We start from the raw sequence: 26,220 nt of genomic DNA, 5'->3' as shown, positions 1-26,220 counted from the left end.
AATGGCGTTACATAGTCAGACGAGGTGCGTTAGCGTAACGGTTAAGGTGTTGGGCTGCTACCCGAAAGGTTATGAGTTCAAACCTTGTGCGATGTTTAATATTTTCATTATTTAAAAACAATATCGAAGTGCCTTACTTCACGAATTATATTCGTTTGAATGCAATTTTTTGAAATTTCTACTGCTTTGTCTCTTCATTAACCCTTTCACTGCTGCAGACACGTGCTCGCCGCATTCCGCGCTGTCTGCGATTTTGTCATCATTGCACTGCTCGCCTGTGCAGACACATGGTGTTCCTACTGCTTTGACACACTTATCATTCGAGTTCACAAAAACTATTTGGCCCAAAAATCTGATTTTTACACGTCTTCTTGACTGATACCTTCCCCCCATAAATGACTTAATTTTGTTTCGATGTTCAACGCAGTTATTATGCAGCATTAAATGCAGTGAACCATTGCATGAAATTTTGAAGAGTTTGCAGAGGTAGAAGTCCATCCATAGCGTATACTTTCCGTATGGTCGATTTTAGTTGCCACAATGTTGAGAATGAAATGTGGACAAGATACCTAAATTTCATATAAAATTTACTGTATAACAATATCTCATTTAATAAGTACGACATAGGTGTCGTATGTAATATTGAGAAATATTCCATCTTTCGCGACTGTAATAAAAGTATTATTTACACCGGATGCGTTTGGCTTTATTTTAAAGCACTTCAATCAAGGAAAGGTATGGCACATACACAATGGTACTCATGTTCTCTTTCTTGTTTTTGTTCCACAGTCGCAGTTTTACCAATGGTACGGAAATATATTCCTCTTCTGCAACTGTAATAAGGGGCTTATTTAGACCAGACGCATTTCTCTCTTTTGAAGCATCTTCAGTGGACAGTATTTTGTCTCCTCCATTGCCAAGTCACCTTTCGTAGTTTTGTGCTGCGGTAACACAATATTCAACGTTTGTGTTGGCAGGTCAGTGTTTTAGCAAAAAAATTATATTTGACATAGCTCAGAGCACTTCACTGATAGACGGTGTATTCAAGTCCTAATGTTTTTGTAAGTCCACAGTTTTGTTTAATGTATTTTGTCTACTTCCTTTTGATTGATTGAAGTGCTTTAAAATAAAGCCAAACGTGCTCAGTGTAAATAAAACTTTTGTTACAGTCGCGAAAGACGGAATATTTCTCAATATTACATACGACACCTATGTGGTACTTAAATAAGCTATTGTTATACAGTAAATTTTATATGAAATTTAGGTATCTTGTCCTCATTTCATTCTCAACATTGCGGCAACTAAAATCGACCATACGGAAAGTATACTCTATGGACTTTTACCTCTGCAAACTCTTCAAAATTTCGTGCAATGGTTTACTATATTTAATGCTGCATAATAACTGCGTTGAACATCAAAACAAAATTAAGTCATTTATGGAGGGAAGGTACCAGTCAAGAAGATGTGTAAAAATCTAATTTTTGGGCCAAATAGTTGTTGTGGCATCGATTGAGAAGAGTGTCAAAGCAGTCGGAACACGATGTGTCTGTACAGGCGAGCAGTGCAGTGACAAAATCGCGCACAGCGCGGAATGCAGGGAGCACGTCTTTGTAGCAGTGAAAGGGTTAATGCGGCCGTGGTGGCTTTACTTCATGAAATGCGCACTCAGCCCCCCCCCCCCCCAAACGTAAGCTTGCGAACTATGCTATACTATGGCGCTGCTTCTATTGGCGCGTGCGTCGTGTGCAACTGGCGACGCAGCAATCTCCCGCGTCTGGGCGGGCATGCGCGAGCCGCCAAGATAAAAGAATTGAACTATAGCAACATGGGCAGCATGGAATTTTACTTTTATGTTTGTGTACCATAGTCAAATTTTAAGCATACCATAATTCTGACGATAGCAGGACAGTTTATCACTAAGCAACTAAAAAAAAGTCCTGCATTTTCATACTCACCCTGTTGGTTTGGATTGCAATTAAAAGGTGCTTTTCAGCTTCTTTATATTTAACTGATTTACAGACGTAATTAATTATTAAATACAGATGCTGCAAATTGAAAATGACAATCAAGCTGCTAAAACTAACATGTGAGCAGATATCTCTAAAATTTAATCAGAAAGCATAAATTTTACAAATTCTTGTACGGCATCCTGTACAAATCCCACCTCTCCTGCTCCCACCCCACTGTCACTGGAATGAGGTCAAAAAGCTCCAACTAGATAACACCGTTTTCATTTCAGCACTGAAAATATTTAATTGAAAGAGTTTCTTTTGGGTGAGAGCAATTACAGGAATGCAGCTGAGTGGCATCATTGACAATCACTTTTCTTTTGACAGCTGCACAATGTCACTTTCAAGGCAAAATTGCAGCAAGCATGTCATGTGCAAGGGCATTAAAAACTCAGTTTGCAGAGCAATTCCAGAAAGATCAAATGCATGCACACACCCACCCACACTCAAACGCGTGCGGGCACACACACACACACACACACACACACACACACACACACACACACACACACACACTAAACATCAAAGCCTTCAAACAACCAAAGATGAACAACGTCAGAATTTTTACCGACAGTGAAAATTAGTAAGCAACAAGTCAGGTAGCATTAACTCAGTCCCTCTGTTTTTTGACAATACAAAGCAAGATTCCATGCAGAATTTTAACAAAAACCTTCATCTTTATCTGTAAGGTTACTCGCTAACTTAATTTCACCTGCTTCCTTAGTAACACTATCCCAATAGACGGAATGCATGCCAGAATCTCTGTGCTGTTATAGTCTACCTTGCTGTAGTATAACTTTCCACACCTCAGTTCGGATTGAATAACTGACAATCAAGTAAAGCCTCTTGTGGTGGTCTGAAGATATAACAATCGAGCAGGGCTGGGCAGGATCTGGGCTGAATATAAGGCATTTCAGGACTTTTAAATCAAAACAGTTAACAGTTTTAAAAACTTGCAGGTATGCATTATAATAAAACAATAATACCTTCTGCAAGATTATGTTTTACTTTTTGGTGAGAATTACTGTGTTCTGCTACGTGATCAGCACTTCACTATGTCATGCAGCATTCCAAGTAATCTTCCAGCCCTTTCATATCCACAAACCCTCTTAGAATCACATTAGCTATGAAAGACTGTCCCTCGAATTTATTTTTTGTTGGCAGTAATGAGTGTTTTCACACAATTCTCTGGCATCTGGATTCTAGATTTTTCGTCTACTGTGACTTATTTTTAAAAGGCAGTCTTCTTCATTTCTGTAACATTCCAGTAAATTATGGCCCATAGTGTGCTCTGCTGTCAGTTCCTGTGATAAATATCTTGCATTGGTCTTACAGAAAAACAGCATTGCTTAAATGATCTGAAATACAGAACCATGAAAAATCTGTAGAGCTTACAAAGTCATCAATGGACCCTCATTTGCTTATCAGTAGTATCTCGTGTTATCACTGAATATTCCATTCAAGACACCATTTGAAGGGCACTCAAATCCCAGTTATCTCATAATATGTGGGTAACCCTTTTTAAATAGCCTCATCTACTTAAAATCAGTTCTATATAACAAGGCATTGGGCCTATGTATTGCTAGCTGACAATGTGTTACCAGCACATGAGCTCACTGATCCTCTTTGTTGCACAATGCAAGTGGTGAAGCCATTTTTTTACAGCCAATTTTGCACAGTTTAAGAGTCATGAAAGAAGTTTGTGTATGTGGAAGAGGCCTGAAGACACAGGGAGGTTTCAGATAGTAAGACAGATATTTCAACCAGGTTTTTAAACTCACATTTTCAGGGGCAGATGTGGACACTGACCATAATTTATTGGTTATGAACTGACAACACAGGATTAAATAGGCCAAAAACAAGGCACAGCAGAATTCCTTGGATAGCACGCGAGACACCGAATTTAATTGATGGAAGGAGAAAATATAAAAATGAAGCAGGCAAACGAAACCATAAACATTTGAAAGATGAAACTGACAAAAAGTATAAAATAGCTAAGCAGAAATGATTTGAGGGCAAAGGCATAGTGTAGAAGCATATATGGCATGGGGAAAGACTGTTGCTTCCTCTAGGAGGATTAAAGAGACCTTTGGAGAAAAAAGACATAGCTATATGAATACCAAGAGCACAGATGGCAGACTGATATTAGCTAAAGAAGGGAAAGCTGGGAGATGGAAGGAATATGTACAAGGGCTACAGAAGAGAAATGAACTTAGAGGTAATATTACAGAAAAAGATGACTTTAAAAGCAAAAATTTTTTGTTAGGCTTCACTATGACTTGTTATTAAAATCAAATAAATAATAAGTTTATTGTTAGCAGTTGCAATGTATTTATTTACTTTCATGGCATTTTTCAGAGGTTTAAACATCCATCAAGGGGATTTATGTGGATTAATATGGGACGCAAGTGCCATGTTACAGCTTTGGGGGAACCTGTGGCATTGTCTCCAGTGATCATAGGCACCTTTTTCTGTCATGTTACATTGCATACACCACCACACTCGGTAAACACTAGTGTATCTTTTCATTTCTGTTCTCTATTATACATATAATGCACACACCATGATTACCTAAAACTGTTAATTCTTCTCCACACTTGTGTTACACCCAACTTCATAGTTTTAAGACTTTCAATTATAAGACTATAATCAGTTTCCGAAGAAACATTTTCTTTAAAAATATTTTAAATTTACAGCCCACAAAAGCTACGTGATCTTCAAAATTCTGTTTACATGCACTCATATCTATTTTTCTAAGGAATATTTTACTTTTCCGTTTTATACTTTTTAAAGTACCACATTCCAGAAAGTTCAATCTTAAAATGTGAAACTGTCAAAATTCTACTATTAAAGTTTAGTTGTCCTATTTTTTCTGTTTCCAAAAGTGTATAGTTTCCCCATAATAACATGTTAGTTTATGAAATATCCAAATTAGAAAATTTAAATTTCCAGGAAATTCTTGGCAGGCCTTGGAAATCCCAGTGCACATTAAAATATCCATTTCACAATTTTGTCATTTTTTTTTTTTAAATCATACTGCTTATAGTTAATCAATTTCACATTAGTGTATAATTTGCTTTTGTATTTTTCACTTTGGTTATCTTTTATATTAATAAGCATAATGGCCTTGCATTTTAGTGTGTTGTCAGTTCTACACCACACGTGTCTTGATACAGATATCGTATACAAGGCTACAGTCAGTACAGTCAGTCACCACTCATTACACAAACTTTGATGGCAGAAAATCTTGGGTGAACAGTTACAGTGTTGAGTTCCTGTGTTAGCTGTCAGTGTTGCCACTTTTAAAATTCTGCTAAACCACTCACACATTATGTGAAGTGCTGACCTGTAATATATTAACTGTCAAAATTACTAACTGCAAACCTCATCGTAGCTTTAAAGCAATAAATGAAAATTAAAGAAATAAGTGAACTTGACTGTGTTGTGATGTTAAGCTATTATTCACTACAAAACCATCTGTTCAAGTAATTAGCTAAAGGAGATTGTGAAGACTAACATTAACAAGACTTATGAGGCCCAAAAAGAGGTCCGTAACTTTACATACTCCGCTTCCCATAACAGAAATAAAGTATACTTTAATTTTCAAGGTTTGAGATGGATATTTCAGTATTATAATCATTCAATTTTTTACTCATACACATTATTTTCTCAAATATAGACACTTTAAAGAGAATCACGCCTATTAATGCACTCTCATTTTTTAAACCAACTTATGAACTGACAATTGCTGTACTTTAAACTTACTACATGAAATTCTAATAGCATCTATCCAAAAGTTAAAAACACAGATAACCGTATCAAAAGGAAAATTCTATCAAAAGAATTACAAAATTATGGGACAAAATTTCTGACCAGTGCTTATTTCACAGGAAATGTCAGAACTGCCAATAGACACATATAAACTAACGTTTGTTCCTCGGGTAGGAAAAGGAGAGACTAGGGAATGCCACCCATGCCCCAGGTTAAGAGGAGCCCATCTGAGAAAGTGGGCACACATACACGCACGCACGCACGCACGCACGCACACGCACACACACACACACACAAAACCACAAAGGTATTCTGCTGCCCACGCAACCTATGCAATATCCTTGTCTTGCTCCCAACCCCTTGCCCCATGGTTCATATCCCTGCTATAGATCTACATGCAAGACCTGTCCCATACATCCTTCCACAACCATCTTCTCCAGTTCTGTCACAGACATCTTCTACACTATCAAAGACAGGGCAATCTGTGAAAGCAGCCATGCAATCTGTCAATTTAGCTGCAACTACTGTGGCACATTTTACGTATGTACGTCAGTTAGCATGTGTCTGTCTGCCTAAATGGCCACTGCCAAACTGTGGCAAAAAGACAGCTGGACTATTCTGTTGCTGAGGATGCCGCACAGCACAATCTGCTCGCCTTCAATGACTGCACCACAGCCTGTGCCATCTAGATTCCCAAGCAACATCAGCTTTTCTGAATTGTGCAGGTGTGAACTCTTCCTGCAACATATCCTTTGCTCCCACAAACCCCCTGGCCACAACTTTCACAAGTCCCCATCCTCCACCTGTATATCATCCCCTTCGCTGCTCCCACTCCCACACGTGCCTTCTATCCCACCAGTGCACCTGCATAGTCCTTTCTACTTCTCTACTTCCCTCCTCTCCCCTTTGTCCCCCCCTCCCCATTCCTCAATCTCTCCTCCCTCCTCCCAACCCCCCAGCACAACCTCCTGAATGCTGCACCTGGCAGACCATTATTGTGTCACTACCACATCCCTGCACACTCTGACATGCAGCACTAGCCTTCTCCTACCCCTGCCTTGCTATCCACCTCCCCCTCCACAGCCAATGCCTCTTCTGTACCCCTCTATCCACCCCAACAAAGATCACTGATCATCTGAGGTCCAGTCACAGATGGGCCTTGGTACCCACAGACAACAGTACTGATGTCTGTGCAAGTTATGCAATTGCAAATGAGTGTGTGTTTTGTTTTATATGATTGATGAATAACTTAACCTGATAACTAATAATGCCTAGCAGTCCTTTTCCAATAATCCTGTCTGCCACTTAGTGCCTCTTCCATGAAATGTGTCTATGACCCATTCATCAACTGGTGAGTGTTTGTTAGTCCTCATTTATCATGCCTTCATTGTTCTTTCCAATCTGGAATTTCCAACTTGAACATTATAACTTTAAGAAAAATTCAAAAGAGTTTATTGCATTCATTACCTGTCTTCTAATCCATCAATATACTCTTTCTTCCTTTTTCGTGAATCCTGCGCTGAGATTTTATTCCTTATTTTGCGCCTAATTCTCTTCAGTTCGCGCTCTTCGTACTTGGTTAATGGATAATGTGTTGGCAAATTCACTCCCTCTTTCTGCAATAGGCGTTTCTCCTCAGCTGAAATATACATTTGGTGTCAATTAATATAATGGCAGATAAAAAAGATCAAATAATTACACAATTACAAGGGGCAGAATAACTCTTCAGAAGGTGATATTCCACTACTGACAACATCCAGAGTTAAAATTGCTAAAGACATCGACGTGACTAATACTGTGAAGAGCAGATGGTTAATAAGGTGCGGCTTCACCTAACATCTGATGAACATTTAAAACTGTTATCACAAAGTGCTGGTGTCAGTCGGGCGAGGGTACACAGTTCTCCAATAGCTGACAAGCTGCTCTTTGCAGTAATAGTTATGTGGATGACAAGCAAACAAAGCGAGTGAGAAAGATAAATTAGCTGCAATGAGGTCATATTTTTAAAAAAAAATTCACAAATTGTGAGGAAAACTATAGTTTGGGAGAGTTTATAACCACATATGAGATGCTGACACCTTTCAGAAGGCAATGTTCATTTGTTCAAGATATACTGAACAAACCAGCAAACATCATCTTGAAATTGTTTACCAGTAGTGAAGGCAGCAGAGGATCAAGTAGGTAAAAAGACGAGGACTAGTAGAAATCCTTGGGTAACAGAAGAAATATTGAATTTAATTGATGAAAGGAGAATATATAAAAACGCAATAAATGAAGCAGGCAAAAGGGAATACAAACGTCTCAAAAATGAGATCGACAGGAAGTGCAAAATGGCTAAGCAGGGATGGGTAGAGGACAAATGTAAGGATGTAGAGGCTTATCTCACTAGGGGTAAGATAGATACTGCCTACAGGAAAATTAAAGAGACCTTTGGAGATAAGAGAACCACTTGTATGAACATCAAGAGCTCAGATGGAAACCCAGTTCTAAGCAAAGAAGGGAAAGCAGAAAGGTGGAAGGAGTATATAGAGGGTCTATACAAGGGCGATGCACTTGAGGACAATATTATGGAAATGGAAGGGGATGTAGATGAAGATGAAATGGGAGATACGATACTGCGTGAAGAGTTTGACAGAGCACTGAAAGACCTGAGTCGAAACAAGGCCCCCGGAGTAGACAACATTCCATTGGAACTACTGACGGCCTTGGAAGAGCCAGTCCTGACAAAACTCTACCATCTGGTGAGCAAGATGTACGAGACAGGCGAAATACCCTCAGACTTCAAGAAGAATATAATAATTCCAATCCCAAAGAAAGCAGGTGTTGACAGATGTGCAAATTACTGAACAATCAGTTTAACAAGCCACAGCTGCAAAATACTAACGTGAATTCTTTACAGACGAATGGAAAAACTAGTAGAAGCCGACCTCGGGGAAGATCAGTTTGGATTCCGTAGAAATACTGGAACACGTGAGGCAATACTGACCTTACGACTTATCTTAGAAGAAAGATTAAGGAAAGGCAAACCTACGTTTCTAGCATTTGTAGACTTAGAGAAAGCTTTTGACAATGTTGACTGGAATACTCTCTTTCAAATTCTAAAGGTGGCAGGGGTAAAATACAGGGAGCGAAAGGCTATTTACAATTTGTACAGAAACCAGATGGCAGTTATAAGAGTCGAGGGACATGAAAGGGAAGCAGTGGTTAAGAAGGGAGTAAGACAGGGTTGTAGCCTCTCCCCGATGTTATTCAATCTGTATATTGAGCAAGCAGTAAAGGAAACAAAAGAAAAATTCGGAGTAGGTATTAAAATCCATGGAGAAGAAATAAAAACGTTGAGGTTCGCCAATGACATTGTAATTCTGTCAGAGACAGCAAAGGACGTGGAAGAGCAGTTGAACGGAATGGGTGGTGTCTTGAAGGGAGGATATAAGATGAACATCAACAAAAACAAAACGAGGATAATGGAATGTAGCCGAATTAAGTCGGGTGATGTTGAGGGTATTAGATTAGGAAATAAGACACTTAAAGTAGTAAAGGAGTTTTGCTATTTGGGGAGCAAAATAACTGATGATGGTCGAAGTAGAGAGGATATAAAATGTAGACTGGCAATGGCAAGGAAAGCGTTTCTGAAGAAGAGAAATTTGTTAACATCGAGTATAGATTTAAGTGTCAGGAAGTCATTTCTGAAAGTATTTGTATGGAGTGTAGCCATGTATGGAAGTGAAACATGGACGGTAAATAGTTTGGACAAGAAGAGAATAGAAGCTTTCGAAATGTGGTGCTACAGAAGAATGCTGAAGATTAGATGGGTAGATCACATAACTAATGAGGAAGTATTGAATAGGATTGGGGAGAAGAGAAGTTTGTGGCACCATTTGACCAGAAGAAGGGATCGGTTGGTAGGACATGTTCTGAGGCATCAAGGGATCACCAATTTAGTATTGGAGGGCAGCATGGAGGGTAAAAATCGTAGGGGGAGACCAAGAGATGAATAGACTAAGCAGATTCAGAAGGATGTAGGTTGCAGTAGGTACTGGGAGATGAAGAAGCTTGCACAGGATAGAGTAGCATGGAGAGCTGCATCAAACCAGTCTCAGGACTGAAGACCATAACAACAACAACATGCAATGCTACAACACTCTCTACAGCATCAGTTGAGTTATACTGTGGGACACAACCAGATGGCCCTTAAAAGGTGTCAAATAAGCCTTATGACACTGTACATTGACTGGCAGAAACTCTGAATGGATCGAATTGGAATCTTACTTTTGATAATTGGTATACCAGTTATCCACTGGCAGTCTCACTTTTGCAGAAACATACAACTTGCATTGGAACTCTGAAATCCAGGAACACCGTGTCTTCACTGTTTGGATACCAGAGAAATATCACAATGGTGTCACATAGTAATTCAGTGAAGAAATAAAATTTTGTTGGAACCAGCTGGGATGATGCTAAGTGGGTACACAACAGTGGCGTAACCTATGTCAAACTCAGAAGAACGGAAGTGAAACAGACAGGGAGCTTACTGCCCCACAGTGTACGAGAAATAACGCCAGGAACCCGAGTCAGCACTTAGACAACAATGCAGAGCAGATGCAACAATCCTCTATAATGAGGATACATTTAGGAACTCCAAGTGCTGAAAGGCTCAGAAAACGGGAGCACATTTGGTCACCCATATGGGGAGAATCACGTCACTGACTGCTATAAAAGCCTAGCCTTCCTTCCACTTACTCTCAGAGTTAGGCAATTCCATCTGCATCACATATACTGATGGAAGGTCAGCTCTACTAGTTGCAGGATGCCATGATGAATACTTTCAAGTGTCTACAACCACCGTCACCTCAAAGTCCACTGCTATGAGTCTACAGCCATTTGGCTGTGGAGGAAACTTGTATTTGTGAGGTGCACTCCCGCTCGTTACAATGGTGACTGAATGAAGGTGAGGGCAGTGCTGATCTTTCAGAGAAGAACCAATTTGTGAGCTGCTGGGCTTGGGAGCAGGGTTCCTGTGCTGCCACTCCTGTGCAGTACAAATACTGGCTTACCAGCTGTGTCCTACTGCCTCTCGAGCCACCCTTTGTGTCGCTGTTGGGTCCTCCACGTAAATGCCATCTTGACAACTGACATCAGGGGCAGGCAGATTTCTGGGGCCAAGCCTAAGTGGTGCTTTACTCAATGGGAGTGTGAAGGCTCCAACAGGCATCCACAACCATGCTGGCTGTAGCAACATACTGGCTGCCGCACACTCATACTGGCTGTTGCACACTCCTACGACAGGGCCGCAGCACTGACCCGTGACAATGAGAGCCTGCGTCTGCAAATTCCTCACAGAGCACTGTAGTGCTACTCTGCACCTTCGTGCAGCACGGTATCAGGTACTGTCGCTACTAGGCAGTGCCAGGAAGAAAAAAAAGTGAATGTAAAACTCTTGCTAATAAATGACTGTATTATGTCTCATTAGCTCCCCATCACCCCACAGAAATCCGCCTCTGCATCTCCGCTCGTGTATTATGTACTCACATAGCAGGGTATATCTGGTGGGCTCCTAAAGAGGGTGGCCGGGGTAGAAGAGGTGCTACTCTGTTAAGCTCCATGCACAATGAAGGCACAGTTGATGAGGAAACTAACAAACCTCACATAGTGATGAGCAACAACATGGCGAAGGGAGGATTTGATACAGTCAACTAGATGTGCTGTAAATACCCTATGGCTTGAGTAACAGCTGGGGTAACAATGGCTGAACGCTTTGCTTTACTAAATATCACAGGTATCAGTGGCCAAATATGATTTCAGTCCAATGAAGAATACCCAAGAAAACCAAGAAGAATATTTTTGAAACTATTGTCTCAACAACTTATGAAAGCTCTTTTAATTACAAATGTCACATTCTGATGCTTCAAAATATTTTTGACAGCTTATAAACTGGAAGAATCTTGAGAACCAGAAGAGCCTTCAAACAAAAGGAAGAGTCACTGTGTTATGTGTGGTAGGAAAAAGAATGTTGTTACCACAACTCGTCATGGTCAGAGTAAGTTGTTTGTATGCAAATAGCATTTTTCTATCGTCCGTGAAAAGTGTGCATGTAACAATAGGGATGAGTGGAAGAAACAAGAAGTGTAAATTTTGTTTTACATAACAGCAATATCATCACATCTAATAAATAACCAGAGTACGATATGCTACATGCTGTATGAGTAACATGTTTCTGATAAACACAGGCAGGCCTAGTACAGAACTGTGGAGAGAGTCAACCATGCAAACCACTGAGGTTACACAATCAATTTGAGCACTTCAGGGCTAGTAAATTTCTTGCTGTGATACAGACTATGAAGAAAATAGAAGACTAATACTAGTAACTGAAAGGTCTGGTTGGTTTGTGGGGGTTGAAGGGACCAGACTGCAAAGGTCATCGTCCCAACTGAAAGGTCTACCACTTTTGAAATGCTTCTTGAAATTGCAGCACTCACAGTCTTGTTGAAACTAGCCAACATCATAGGCAATGGGCCTAGGTGTATCTGTCACAGTTTCCGCTTTAGCTGAGCTCCAGCTTCAGTTCTTCTATGATTTTTCGAAAAAAGAATTACAAATTATCTGCCAGTGCACCTGAAGTGTTTGGATTTATGCTTTTGCTCTTAAAGCCTTTTTAGCTTGTTCTTGTGACACTTTATAGGGAGACACCATGATGTCGTCTGCCAGTACTGAGATCACAATACAGGATTTGACAAGGAAATGTGTTATCACTCATGTGCTGAATGCAATCACTCCATCTGAGTCTATGACTCATTACAGTGTCTTCTAGACTGTTCATACTTTTCTCATAAGTTCTGTAATATTATTTATATAGTCTTCACCGAGATTCAGGGCATATATTTTCAGACTGATTAAACTTGTTTAGCATAATTCTAGCACAGATATGTCCAATGGTATATTGGTGACTCCCTTTGTTCACTCCCACTGATAGTGCAGACAATGTGCCACACTCGTCAAACACAGCAATCAGCAAAGCTCCTGTTAGCTAGCATATTGTGGCGGCCTTTTGCTGCATAGCTGTCTTGTTTCTTCCTTCATGCATTTACTTCAGTCCTAAGCTGTTTTTCCTACCATGTGACCAGATACCTACATACTCTAGTTGTTGGCTACCAGTACAGGACAATAATTCAGTCCCTAGCAAGGCTTCTGCCAAACTAGCCTCACTCTCAGTCTTCACCTTCTCTTCACAGCATCAACATTGGCTTCTGTTCTGTGCTTGCACTGTGATGGACAAGCAACGCGGAGATGCTTATCATGAAGTTTCACAACACATCCATGTCATCTCTATGCTTATTGTGCAGCTGGGTGTGTAAATCAATGTTTTGTGCTGTATCTTCTGCCATATATGATTAATTCTGCACCTCGAGGTGAGAAATATCGGTGTCATGCTGGTGATTCTCTGAGGCAAGCTTGTGACTTTGCTCAGTGTCATTATTCCAAATGCACCATGCCTTTGTCTAGTGCCATCACACTGGCGGGTGACTTACATCAGCATTTGTAAATTTTGAGCGTGTCACATTTTTCATAGTAGTGTAGTCATTAAATAAGTGTGTTTCTTAACAATTTGTGGACCCTGTTCCTTGAGCAGTGGCCCCTTTGCCTTGTTTCACTATTTCGTAATCAAACTTGTCAGTTAGGTAACAAAACATTCCTACAGCATCATTACCTTAGTCTAGTGCCCAGGCTGAAAACTTCTGCCACAGATAGACATTTGACACCCATGCCTTCTGGAAGCCATGCACCCTGAACCGCCACGAGTCTCAGTCTTTGCTCTTGCTTCAACAAGTCAACATCTCCCAACTGCTCTCTTGGCAGCTCAACTCACACAATGCCATGTGGCTTGTGACCTTGGCTACCGCCGCTCACCAGAGTTTGTTTCATCAGTGAAATTTCACTTTCGGAACCAGTTTACCATAGTTTCTCACAGTCCAGTATGTAAAAGGTATTCCACCACATCTTCCACAGCTCTTTTCTGGGCTATGCTTTCTCGGAAGACTCCATGGTTCTGAGTGAAGGCTGATATTGGACACCTGGTTCATCCTCCATCTATCAGCACTGGATTAATAAGCGAGTGCAGCAATCGTTCAGTGCAGTTACAACCAAGTACCAAGAGACTACCTTACCCGGTTCACGCCCGGTCATTCAGGCACTCCTTTCCCACCACGTGCACCACAAATCCCTTTCAGACCGTTCTCACTCCCTTCACCATCAGATGAGTCTGTTTCACTTCATTAATTTAAATATCTGCTCTCTTTTTATTTTAAGCACTTTTTACTTTACTATTATGCATGAGGTACGAATGCTAGCTTGTGAAGCTCCAATCCACCTAAATGTAACAGGCTCCCTGTGCAATGATTTCAGTTTAATATTTTTTAGTATTCATTTCTGGAACTACAAGATGTGAACTTCATCCCAACAACATCATTTGCAATAGTTTTATTCAGGATCTATTGATATATATTGCCTTAGCAAGGGATGCAAACACTGTAATTTGTTGCTAACTAAACTACACTACCATGAGCCTAGATGCTATTTAATTCCATAAGTTAAATTCATTATTCTCCTAATTTTTTTGTTTTGTTGTTGTAGGTAGATCTCTGGAATAAAGTAGAGATTACTTTTGTCAAAATCAATCTAAGTTCCATTTCTGTCCCCATGAGAGTCTGCCAAACAGCTTACGCATTCCTTTCAGTGCTTAGTATTATTATGCTGTTCGTTTACTTGTTTAAATTTGCACATGCTTAGAAGCATGCTTACAGAGCTAGGTTATGGATCTGATTTCTGCAGTTTTAGTCACTAACAATAAAAAAGTAAACAAAATCACTCCTTCAATACAGAGCACAGATATGACACAATATTTGCTGTGGATACTCTCAAGTCCTTTACTAAAAATTGTGATTATTATGGTATCTTTACAAATCGACTGGTATTGTTTGTACTTCCCCATATTAAATGGATCAGACTACTTGTTCTGGTTTTGAAGAGTGGCCCTCTTGCTTTTTATGAGGTTTTGAAAGCTATTGCCTGGGGAATGAATCTTTATCAGTTCAGACTTTTGAGTGGTATAAAGATTGCTGTGGTGAGTACTGAAGAAAATCTTCTGCACCAAGGCTTTATGATTCTGCAGTGAGTTGAGGTCATCCTTCCAGTGCCTCAACATGTATCGAACCCTAGTAAGAATGGTGATATTGTACTCATCCTTCAGATTTTCAGCTGAGGAGAGTATGTATTCATAAAACTAACTTTAATCCAGCATAAAAATTACATAGGTCTCTGACACTGTCTAGCTTTCATTGCCATCAGTTACCTTATACTTCCCTTATTTTGTCCTGATATTTGTTTTTCAGCTCTTGAAAATGTATCTTCTTCACTCTAGACAATGTAACCTTAGATGGAGGTAGACAGGTTTTTCTTTTATCTTCATTGAGAGTTAAAATTTCATTGTTGCTTTCATCAAACCAGTCTTGTGTTTTCCTTTTCTCTACAGTGATTTTCTGCTGATCCTACAAAGTCATTTTCAAATGTGGTCCATTCTGCATCTACTACTTTCTTTTTGCTGGGTGCTGAATCAGCAGACCTAAAATACAATTCTGGTACCCTGTGGTGGCCATTTCATTCTGAAGTTTTAATACTTCAAATTTCATTCCAGATGGATTGATATATGAATATTAACTTTTCAATGTATAAGATAACCTGAGGCAAACAATAAGAAGTTTGTGGTCTGTTTGACAACTGCCAATCTTATTCATTGTCTTTGTAATGAAAATAATTTCTTAACATGTAACTGTGTGATGACTTGCAAACAGATCTTCATGTGCTAAAAAACTTAAATATATATTATTTTTTATGTACAAAAAATATAAAAAATATGTATCAAAATGCAAAAGTATTTTGTTTCAATATTACAAAACTGTAAATATGTATGATAAAAAATCATTCACAAATCAAGCTGACATAGCTGTGGATTCAAACAATTCACTGTTGCACTGAACTCTCAAAGTTTTCCATCACAAACTGATGTCAGTTGATTCAAAACAATGCACAACACTGCAAGAATGATCTTTCAACATCGCGTGATGATAATCTTGCCTATTTCATCAAAGGAATGTCACTGGCATACACATTTTCCATTTCACCATTATCTACTTCCCCTTCGAAAACCTAGGAAATTTTACAAATAGTATGAACTCCACCATTTTTTTGAACACATTTTCAAATTTCTATTTAATGAAATCCACTTTTGGGCCTTTGAGTGAATTAATTTTATTCTCAATGTCATGTACTTCATTAACTGTCTCAATTAACAAGCTGGTTGATGTTTCTAATTTTTTAATGAAACAAAAAACTCAAACTTGCCGATATGTAAGACAATTCATTTCTTAGTGTGTTGTCATTGAGTAAATTCTGAAGAATTTCATCTGAAGAAGCGTCATCTTGAATTAGTTCATCAGTCACCAATTTAAAATTCCAAAACCATGTCCTCCAAGGAGTAGCGATGGGTCTATGAGGAAGTCCAAAATCGGGAAGTTTGGCTTTGATAAATCTGTTCTTGGTACTTTCACAAACACCTTTTTGCCATTTGAGATCAATTTGTCCACTTCAGGATACAATTTACATACCCGCTCACATACTTCATATACACCATGTACTATACATGTTGTGTATATCATATGTGGGAAGATTACAGAAAGACCTTCGGCTGACTGCTTCATGTATGGTGCAGCATCCATAAGTAAGAGGAAAACACTAATTTCATGCCCTTTGGTCATAAAAACTGCAGAAATTCATTGAATAAGTCAGCCACTGTTACATGATTCAAGGATGGTTTTTCTTTATAGGGTAATAGAAATCAACATTTGGAAACTATTTTATCATTTACTATCACACCTACCACAATGTTTTCCACTTTTCTTTTGCTAGAGTCTGCTGATTTGTCAATGCTTACCTAAGTATTTTTATTTTCGCAGTCTGCTCTGACCTTTCTTAGCATTAATTCACAAAAGGCGGCCACATAGAATTTTTTTTAATATTGATTCTTCTGCTGCTTCAAAATTTGTGTATTTCAAGAGAAAATTTTGGGGCACTGGACTTCTCAATTTCAATAAAGGAACATCAGATGAAAGACAAGTGTTGCATGAATTTGCATAACATTTGGAACTTTTTGAAACTATGGTTTCAGAAGAGGAAGCTGCTTCACCTAAAACAACTTGTCTAGAAGTTGTTCATGAAATGGCCATTCTATGTTTACTACCCACTAAATGCTGCAAAACTTGAGATCACTGGTCTGTGTTTACTATTTCCCACATTCTGAGAGAGCAGAATTCTTCCTCCACTTGTAAAGATGCTATTAAATTCAGCAACATATTGTTGCAAACAAGCACGAAAACCTAACTTCACTTTCGGCATTATGTTGCCAATCAATTCACTTAAGTTACCATAATGTACAAACACTGTTTTGATAAGACAAGGGCAATGACTGCAGACTGTTGTGTACACTGGATCAGCAGCGCACATCGTAAGTAAGTTAGTCCACTTCCAGATCACAAAGTAATACGTGTAGTGGAGATCACTTACTATATGTTACATTCATAAATAAAATGTGTTATTACAGTTCTTTTATCTATGAGAAAAAATTATTTACATAATAATAAGTTCCCTAGTGATGAAGTAATCAATAAGATACTAATATTTGCATTTACATATGCATTTAATTGCATAATGTTCTGGTAGATAGAACAGAGTGTAAGTGGTGAGGAGCTCATGATCAGGGCAAAGATCAGGAGGTATTAACCTACTACCCTACAGCTGATTGGTACTTTACTATTACAAGTCACCAAGTAATGGGAAGTTAATCCACCACTGGCACCTTGTGGAAATACTGTTTAGAAGGTCTACAAAATGCTTCACAGAATGCTCATAATAATTTAAGGTGGTAGTGTAAGTGGAAATTAATGCCATAAAATTGTATCTACACAAAGGTATGATCCAATCACTTACTGCAATAGAAGCAAGCCAATGTTCATTTATAAAGTTAGTTTTCATTTGAAACTAATATCATGAATGTGACATTGTCCATTTGATTTCCGCATACAAAAAAATATGGTGCACTCTATTCTGCTCTTAATGATCTTCACAACAAGAATTAGAACAGGGCATTACTCACATCACAGATGAGGTACTGTGCAACAGACAGGTACATTCGAAAGATCGTTTGACAGTAGACAAAGTTAGAGGACGAAATCCTTCTTCAGCTTTAGAAAAACTCATGCACATTCATACACAAACTTACGCTCTTGTAAAAGTTGTCCAAAGGTGGTTAGTCACTGAAGTCAACCACTTTAAATTCTAAGGACTGTGGGTAGAGGTAACACTTCCTTAGAAGTCTCATATTTAAGATCATGCGCTGCTACCTCTACAAGAATGGTCTGCACTGCCTCTGACACTGGCACCCAAAGGCTTGTTTACTTTTGTTACTTTCACTCTATTATCTCATACTGTACTGTATTTTGTGGCAACTCTGCACATTCACGGAGAATATTCTCAGCTCAGAAGTGGACGGCCAGACTGATCTGTGGTATCAGTTCATGAACTACGTGTAGGTCACTGTTCAGGTGTCTCAGAATTCTGACTGTTGCCCCTGTTCATATATTCTATCATGGTATTCATTGTTGACAATATTGACTTTTTCAGAAGAAATTGTAATTTCATTCAGTGCACACCAGCTGGAAAAATGAAGTAAACTTTGACAACATTTCCTTAAGCCCTGTACAGAGGTATGTGCATAATTCAGCAGGTTTCATTTTCAATAAGCTTCCAGCAAAACTAAAAATTTGAGTTACAAACCCCAAGTATTCAGTATTCAACCGTTCCTTGTGGCTCACTACTCCTATACTGTACAGGAGTTTGTTGCAGTAGTTGAGAACTTTTCTTTGTAATGTGATATTTATTTATGCACACTTTTTTTGGTGTTTTATTAATTCATTAATTCCTTGTCAATAATGTTTTAATAAGCATTCTGTAAACTACATACTGAGTTGTTCGACAATAAAGTAGGTTGGCTCATATGGTCAAATGGAACTTGCTATGGAAATAAATAAAATAAATCAACACACATAGCCACTGCCATCTCTCCGAGAACAATAAGTAGTATCAGAGCCACAATGTTCTGCTACAATGGGTACTGGTCCAGTCATCAGAAGCTTTAGCTATCACAGTATGGCACAGCTCGCAAACTTTTTTACTTTTATTTATTTACAACATGCTCCATTACATTATTTATAATACTACATGAATATACTGTGTGTGTGTGTGTGTGTGTGTGTGTGTGTGTGTGTGTGTGAGTGTAGTGTAGTGTAGTGTAGTGTCTGTGTTGGATGACGATGATGATGATGATGATGATGAGAGAAGGGAGAGAGTGAAGCCCGGGCCTGGCACATAGCCTTCTCCTCGCGAATAGCCCCAAGGGGGCTTAACGTCTTGGTCCAATGGACGAACCCCATCAACAGGGTCACATGCCCTCACTTCATTAGATACTGCAGAGGGGTTTGGTACTGAAACCAGGACAATGGTGTAACACCTGGTGATCAGGAACTTTACGTCACCAAGCCACCACCTCTCCTCCCCTTGCTGGTCAAACACTAGCAGTGAAAATTTCTTCCACAACCAGGATTCAAACCAGCTTACCCCCAGGTCCCACATAAGCATGCATTAGTGACCTCAGAGGTGGGTACAGGTCGTGCATTGAAAAGGAATCATCAATGAATGCGATCACAATAAACGCTTCCTACTCATTTTTATTAAGAAACATAATTTGGAGAAGTTATCCACATCTAACAATGCATTAGTCAAATTAGTATAGGCAGTAATAGTAAGATGTTTAATGACAACATACTTGCACACTCTTGCACTTGACTGACTAAATATGTAATGGAATTATGAGACAAAACTCCTAGCCTTCACTTACCTTCTGGAGGCAAAACATCTAGTACTGCCAACAGACACACACAAAACAAAAGAAACTGTTGTAGCTTTCAGAACTATTAATTCCTTCCTTGGAGAGGAGTGAGAAATGTTAACAAGGAAGGCAGGTCATTCAGACCCTGAGTTTGAGAGGAATCCACCAGATGTCACTAAGCAGTTCCCCCCATCTTGTTCTCGAGTCTGACTGAAGTGAAAATCCATTTTAACCTTCCCCAACCCATGTCTCCCTTCGCCCCATGAAAGAAACCAATAGTTCTGAAAGCTAGGATGTTTTCTTTTATTTTTATATGTGTCTATCAACAATATTGAGTATCTTACCTCTTGAAGGTAGTCTGGGGGCCAGCAATTCTGTTTCATAATTTTATAGCTGTACTTTTTGAAACACATCGAAAGTTCATACACCAACCTGTCAGCTCCAGTCTTGGGTAACTGCTGTCTGACTCATCTCCAGTTTCTTCAGAATGGCTTCCTTTAGATGAGCAGTTACTTGACATATCATCAGCTGGCACAAAATTTTCCACACTCATTGTCTGTACGTCAAAAACTGAACCACTTTCGTGAAGTCCATTGCTTGCTGTCTTGCGAGGACTTTTTGTTGGAAGATTTGTGCTTGTAGCATTAATAATCTTAATTGTTTTTACGTCTGATAAGCTATTCAATTTGACAGGTAGAAGAATAGATCGTGGGTTGCCGGATACAGATGTTAACCGCAACACTTGTTGAATATTACTGGTCTTCAAATTACTTATATGTGCATTTGTGTTGATAGCTTGTTTCAGTTTGGGCGTTTTGGCAGGGACATCTGTAAATGAAAAGTTCTTGACATTCTTCACAGCAGATACTGTGTGACATAGTAGCTAATGAAGCTAACAAACATTACAAAATTTATTGTTAAAAATACTAACAACAAATGAACTAACCTCAAATATGTAGGCCCATTATAAATATTATTAAATAATAGAAAGTCCACTATGGACTACTGACAGTATTGTGAAAATGATAGACTGCTACTCACCATTTAGAGGAGACGCTGAGTCGCTGACAGGCGCAATGAAAAGACTGGTATACATTTACCACACAGAGAAGATGCTGAGTAACTGACAAGCACAAATGAATAGCAGTCTTTTCGTTGTTCCTATCTGATACTCAGTGTCTCCTCTCTATGGTAAGTAGCAATCTATCCTTATCATAATATTTTTATAAACATTATTGCATCACCAACAAGTCAGTTAGTAAATTAATTCCATCTTGCAGAGCTCATTCAAACTGTTTCATCACAATTTTGTGTAGAATGAGCTGATTAATTCCCTGGCCCTGCCGTTTGATGATGTGGAAGAGAAATGTTATTTGTAGTTTCTACACTGTTGAAACTACTAACATATGAATTTTGTGCACCATTAATGTGGCACAGCACTCACAGAATCATTCAATGGTACAGTCTATAATAATAATAATAATAATAATAATAATAATAATAATAATAGTTTGTGACATTGCTTCTTTCTTACTAGTTCTGGAATACTACAGAGTACTTCAAAATTTTCACTAAAAATTCCTTAGGCATGAAAAAGGCAATGAAAAAGGAAATGAAATAATATGCATGACAAAGAAAGCAACAACAACATTGTGCGTCACTTGCCTGCATCTTTTTGGTAGAAGACTGGCACAAATTTTTCTGCAACTTTGACTATATTTCATAGCTATCAAATGATGTACCACAATGGTTAAGTAACTGGGCTCTCATTAGAGAGGAGTTGGGTTCAAATATCCATCTCACGATTCAGATTTAGGTTTTCATTGGTTTCCCTAAATCATTTAAGGCAAATGTGAGGGTGGTTCCTTTCAAAAGGACACAATCCATTTTCTTACCCATTCTAGTCCCATTTGAGTTGTGATTCATCTCAAATAGTCTTCTTGTTGATGGAATATTAAACACTAAACTTCCTTCCTTTACATTTGTAACCTGTTGACTAATACGGTAATGATACTTCACACTAATGTATACCTGGAGCTTACTGAACCCATGTGGCCCCTTCTTCTTCCCTTATATTCCAAACAAAATTCCGTTGCTGCTACTATAATTAGCACTTGATATTGTTACTGCACTAATTAGCTGATCAGGATGGAAAATTACATGTTCTTGTATAAAAGTTCAAATTAAAATTACTATATACTTAGCACCATTTACATTTCCTTGGGGTTTGTAAACTGAATTTACGAATAATCTGAATTTTAGATTATAATAATTAAGGTGCAATCACTCTACTTTTCTGAGCATAAAATTATCTTTATTTATTTTATTATATGAATGATCAAATTAGTTTTCCATGAACAATTCTAAATTGCTATGTAAGAAGATGATAATATCATACATACATGGGGAGGTAACTATTAATAATTGTAGATTTTTAAATAATGGTCAATATGATTGCCTTGGATGTACAGCACACATTTCTAATGATTCTTTTCTGCAATTCTATTATTCCAGGATTTCTACATTTAGATTAAATGTGCCAACTTGTGCTCTGTCCAGGCTAAAATGTTTTATTTTGTCCCCACAACATCTACAGTTATTCTGCAGTTTTGTTTGTGACAACTAATTGTTCTAACATGCATAATGCAAACATAAATTACTGACACTGTATGCAATGTAACCTGATCACCTCGCGTGCTTTTGGACAGTATGTAGGTAATAAATCTGTCCCTTTAAGCATCTGGATATTTCCATTGTTGGTTTTGCTGTTTCCCGTCAGGCTGTCAGAACACTGTTGGACAGAATCATCCTATTTCACGATAACACCTGGACCCCACTGCCAACTGGACAAAGGCTACACTTCAGCGATTTGGTTGGGAAACACTGCAATATCCTACGGAGGATATTGCAGTGTTTCCCAACCAAATCGTACAGCCTGGGTCTTTCAATGTGTAATTTTCATATCTTTGGTGACCTGAAGAAAGACATGAGTGGATGTTGGTTTCAGTTGATCAAGGAAGTGTAAGAGTGGGTGTGGTTGTGTGTCTGTCAGTGACCGACAGCTTCCTATGAAACAGGAACTGATCATCTTGTCTCCCAGTGGGATAAACTTCTTAACATATGTGATGATTACTTTGGAATTGAACCATTCCATGGGCCCGTTGTGGCAGGTGTTTGGTTCTCATTTGACTACCCCTTGCACCTACAAAAGAAGACTACCTCATATGTCATTTCACATACAGACATGGAATTCCACGTGAACTATGCATTCATCAGCATGGTCGGTCTTCAGCATAACATATGATGTTCTATTAGAGAATATACAGTGATGCACAGCAACCTATTAGATATCAATTGAAAACTGATGTGATATAGTGAGCAAATACTAAAAACCAATTATCAAAGATGACTGGTAATGGAAGACAGATGTACAGATATGTAACAAAATACAGTACATATTCTAAACAGTTGGTCTGCTAATATCCTTTGACAATACCAACATAAAATCACTACTAAATATATAATAGTTACCAGGCAACTCAATATTAAACAAAGATGATTAGATAAAAGTAATCGAATAATAACAGTTAATACTATGGCACTACCAAGTCTGTTGTAACACAATAAAACAAAAAAGGACCACTCATTATTATTATTTTCCCCCTCTCCCGCACACACTTCTGAGACTTGGTGTTCGTAAGTGAAGTGTAACAAAGCCCCACACACATTTGGTTGGAACAAATATACTGTCACAGAAGAAGCTGAGTAGCACAGCCACTGTGGTGTAGTGGTTATGATACTAGACCGTTGCATGGAGGGTCGTGAGTCCAAAACTCACCTGAACTGTAAAATTTCAATTTCTATATGCGGTTCGAGGACATTCTAGAAGTATCCACAAATGTCAAGAATCATTGTACTGGAATGTTCTGTAACTATATATATACAGTACATGTTTTGGCCAGAGGGAGTTTGCTCCGCACTCTTGTATGTGCAAGTGCTGAATAAACTTTCGCTAAGTGAAGTTAGTGTTTATCATTTCTAATTACACCTTCTTCTATGTGACATTATTCTGGTGGAGGCACTGAGTATTGGGAATTGTGATAGCGCACATTATCGACGACACAGTGGCTCCAATCAGGCCACAACAGAGCCGCCGTTTACATGGCAAGAAACCAGAGTTTGAGCCATATTCAACAGATCGCAATCTATTGGAGACAGAAGAAGAAGAAGAAGAAGAAGATGATACGATGACTGCAACTGTGTGCCACCACATGAGACATCCTTCTGGGTTCTCTGGTGATGACGGCCAAGATCCAAACAAGTGGCTGAAGGTATATGACCGTATAGCCAAATTTAACAAATGGGATGACACCATGTGTTTGGCTAATGTATTTTTCTACTTGGAGGGCACTGCCAAGTAATGGTATGAGAACAATGAGGAGAGTTCACAAGCTGGGAAGCATTCCAGGCAGAACCGCACAAGTATTTCGGCGACACACAACGACAGAAGTGCAAGGCTGAAGATAAATTAAAGTGCAGGGCACAGCTTTCAGGAGAAACTACAGCATTCTACATTCAAGACATCTTGGAGCTGTGTAAAATAGTGGATCATAGAAAGAAGGAGGAAGATAAGGTTGCACATCTCATGAAGGGTGTTGCTGAGGACATGTATCAAGCTCTACTCCTGAAGGAGGTTTCGACAGCAGACGACTTCATAAAATGGTGCCAGTATATCGGCCCAATGCATCAAAAAAGAATCACACGTAACAGGTGTGAACGGCTTCCAGATGTCATATCGATGTCTGTGATAGAAGAAGAAACTGATTTCACAAGTGTTCTTCGACAGATAGTGAGAGAGGAAGTTCAGAAGGCACTTGGATTGCACAGCGAGCAAAAAACTGAGACACTTGAAGAGGTCATAAGGGAGGAAGTGAAACAGACATTGAACCCAATCTCTCATCCTTCATTTCCCTTTAAAACAGTGAAAAATTCGAGACCCAGGCAAAGTTACATTCCTACAATGCTGCATGAGGAACCTGTTTGGGCACCAAGGAAGACTGATATCTGGAGGACCCAGGTAACCAACCAGTATGTTTTCACTGTGGACGACCAGGACATGTGCTGCACTATTGTCGAGAAAGGTGGCAGATATTTGATGATGCCCACACCAGAAGACAGCAGACCTATCTTAGCCGACGCCAACTCTGGGACGATGAAGATGAACAAGAAGATGTGGGTGAAGGATGACATAGGTCACCATCACCGCAAGATAGCTGCTGCAGAGGATGCTCCCCAATACGCCGATCAAGGTCTCCATCGCCGTTTAGAAGCTCCAACCGATCACCTAGCTGCCACAACATGGAAAACTAAAGGGTGCGATCTTCCTCGGAGGTGAGGTCACTGAAGAGAAAAATCCTCTGCTGTCGATCACAGGAAACTACGTAGATATCCTCATGGATGACTGACCAGCCCAAGCTCTTGTGGACTCCGGAGCATCATATTCAGTCATTTTGGACAAGTACTGTCGCCAGTTGCAGAAAACCATATTCGCCGACAACAAAACATCTCTGCTGAAGGTGGCTAATGGGAAATATGTAAAACCTAAGGGAAGATGTGTCATTGGTGTGGGTATTAAGTGGCCATATACAGCCCTTAGAATTTATTGTCTTACAACAGTGTAGTTATGACGTTATTCTCAGATGGCACTTTTTGAAAGCTTCTCAGGCAATTATATATTGTGGTCACTCGAAGAATATGCTAGACGAGATGAGATACTGTGTGCAGGAGGTTGCAAATCCGAGTGTGTGGAGACTATGTGTGCTGAATGAAGTGATCATTTTTGTAGTCACCACTAGAAAGGTAACTGTCATGTGTCATGCCATGCATCAACCCACAGATCTTGTAGTGGAATGTAAGAGAAGCATAGTACTGAAGAATAACTTGGTCATTCGAGCCTCTATCATCTCATTTAAGAACGGATTCGGGGAATTGTGGATAATTAACTTTTGCTGAGAACCGCAGATCCTTCCAAGACGCATGTGCGTAGCAAATGCTGAGCCGTTAATTGCAGAACAGCTGAGCATCATAGAAACCTCCCATGCTGAGTCTGTGGGTGAAATTAGCACTACCACTACGAGACAAGATTTTCTAGCTCGACTATCACCGGATCTCACTAAGGAACAACAGAAGAAGCTACTTTCCATTCTTCAAGAGTTCTCTGAATGCTTCAGTCCACAGGTGAAGAGCAAATTAGACAAATCGACAGTGAAGTACCAGATTAGCACTGGAGACCATCAACCAATAAGCCAGCGATCATACTGTGTGTCAGCAATGGAACGTCGTATAATTCGCGATGAGGTAGAGAAAATGATGAAGAACGACATCATTCAGCCTTCAGAGAGCCCATGGTCATCACCAGTGGTTCTCGTCAGGAAGAAGGATGGCAGT

General features: G+C 39.2%; 1 protein-coding gene across 1 annotated transcript in view; it reads right to left on the bottom strand.

The window, feature by feature from the left end:
- The window catches only part of LOC126095125 (cyclic AMP-responsive element-binding protein 3-like protein 2), a 75,667-nt gene that overhangs the window by 17,032 nt on the left and 32,415 nt on the right, over positions 1-26,220 (bottom strand). Inside the window, exons 3-4 of the mRNA XM_049909833.1 lie at positions 20,206-20,601; positions 7,248-7,419 (exon numbers count right to left, since the gene is read on the bottom strand). Coding sequence (XP_049765790.1) covers positions 7,248-7,419; positions 20,206-20,601 — 568 coding nt within the window. The remainder of the gene's footprint in view (positions 1-7,247; positions 7,420-20,205; positions 20,602-26,220) is intronic.

This window comes from Schistocerca cancellata, chromosome 8, assembly GCF_023864275.1.
Source record: "Schistocerca cancellata isolate TAMUIC-IGC-003103 chromosome 8, iqSchCanc2.1, whole genome shotgun sequence".
Classification (NCBI taxonomy): Eukaryota; Metazoa; Arthropoda; class Insecta; order Orthoptera; family Acrididae; genus Schistocerca; species Schistocerca cancellata.
Note: the sequence above shows the minus strand (reverse complement) of the source record. Positions and strands in the feature narration are given on the sequence as shown.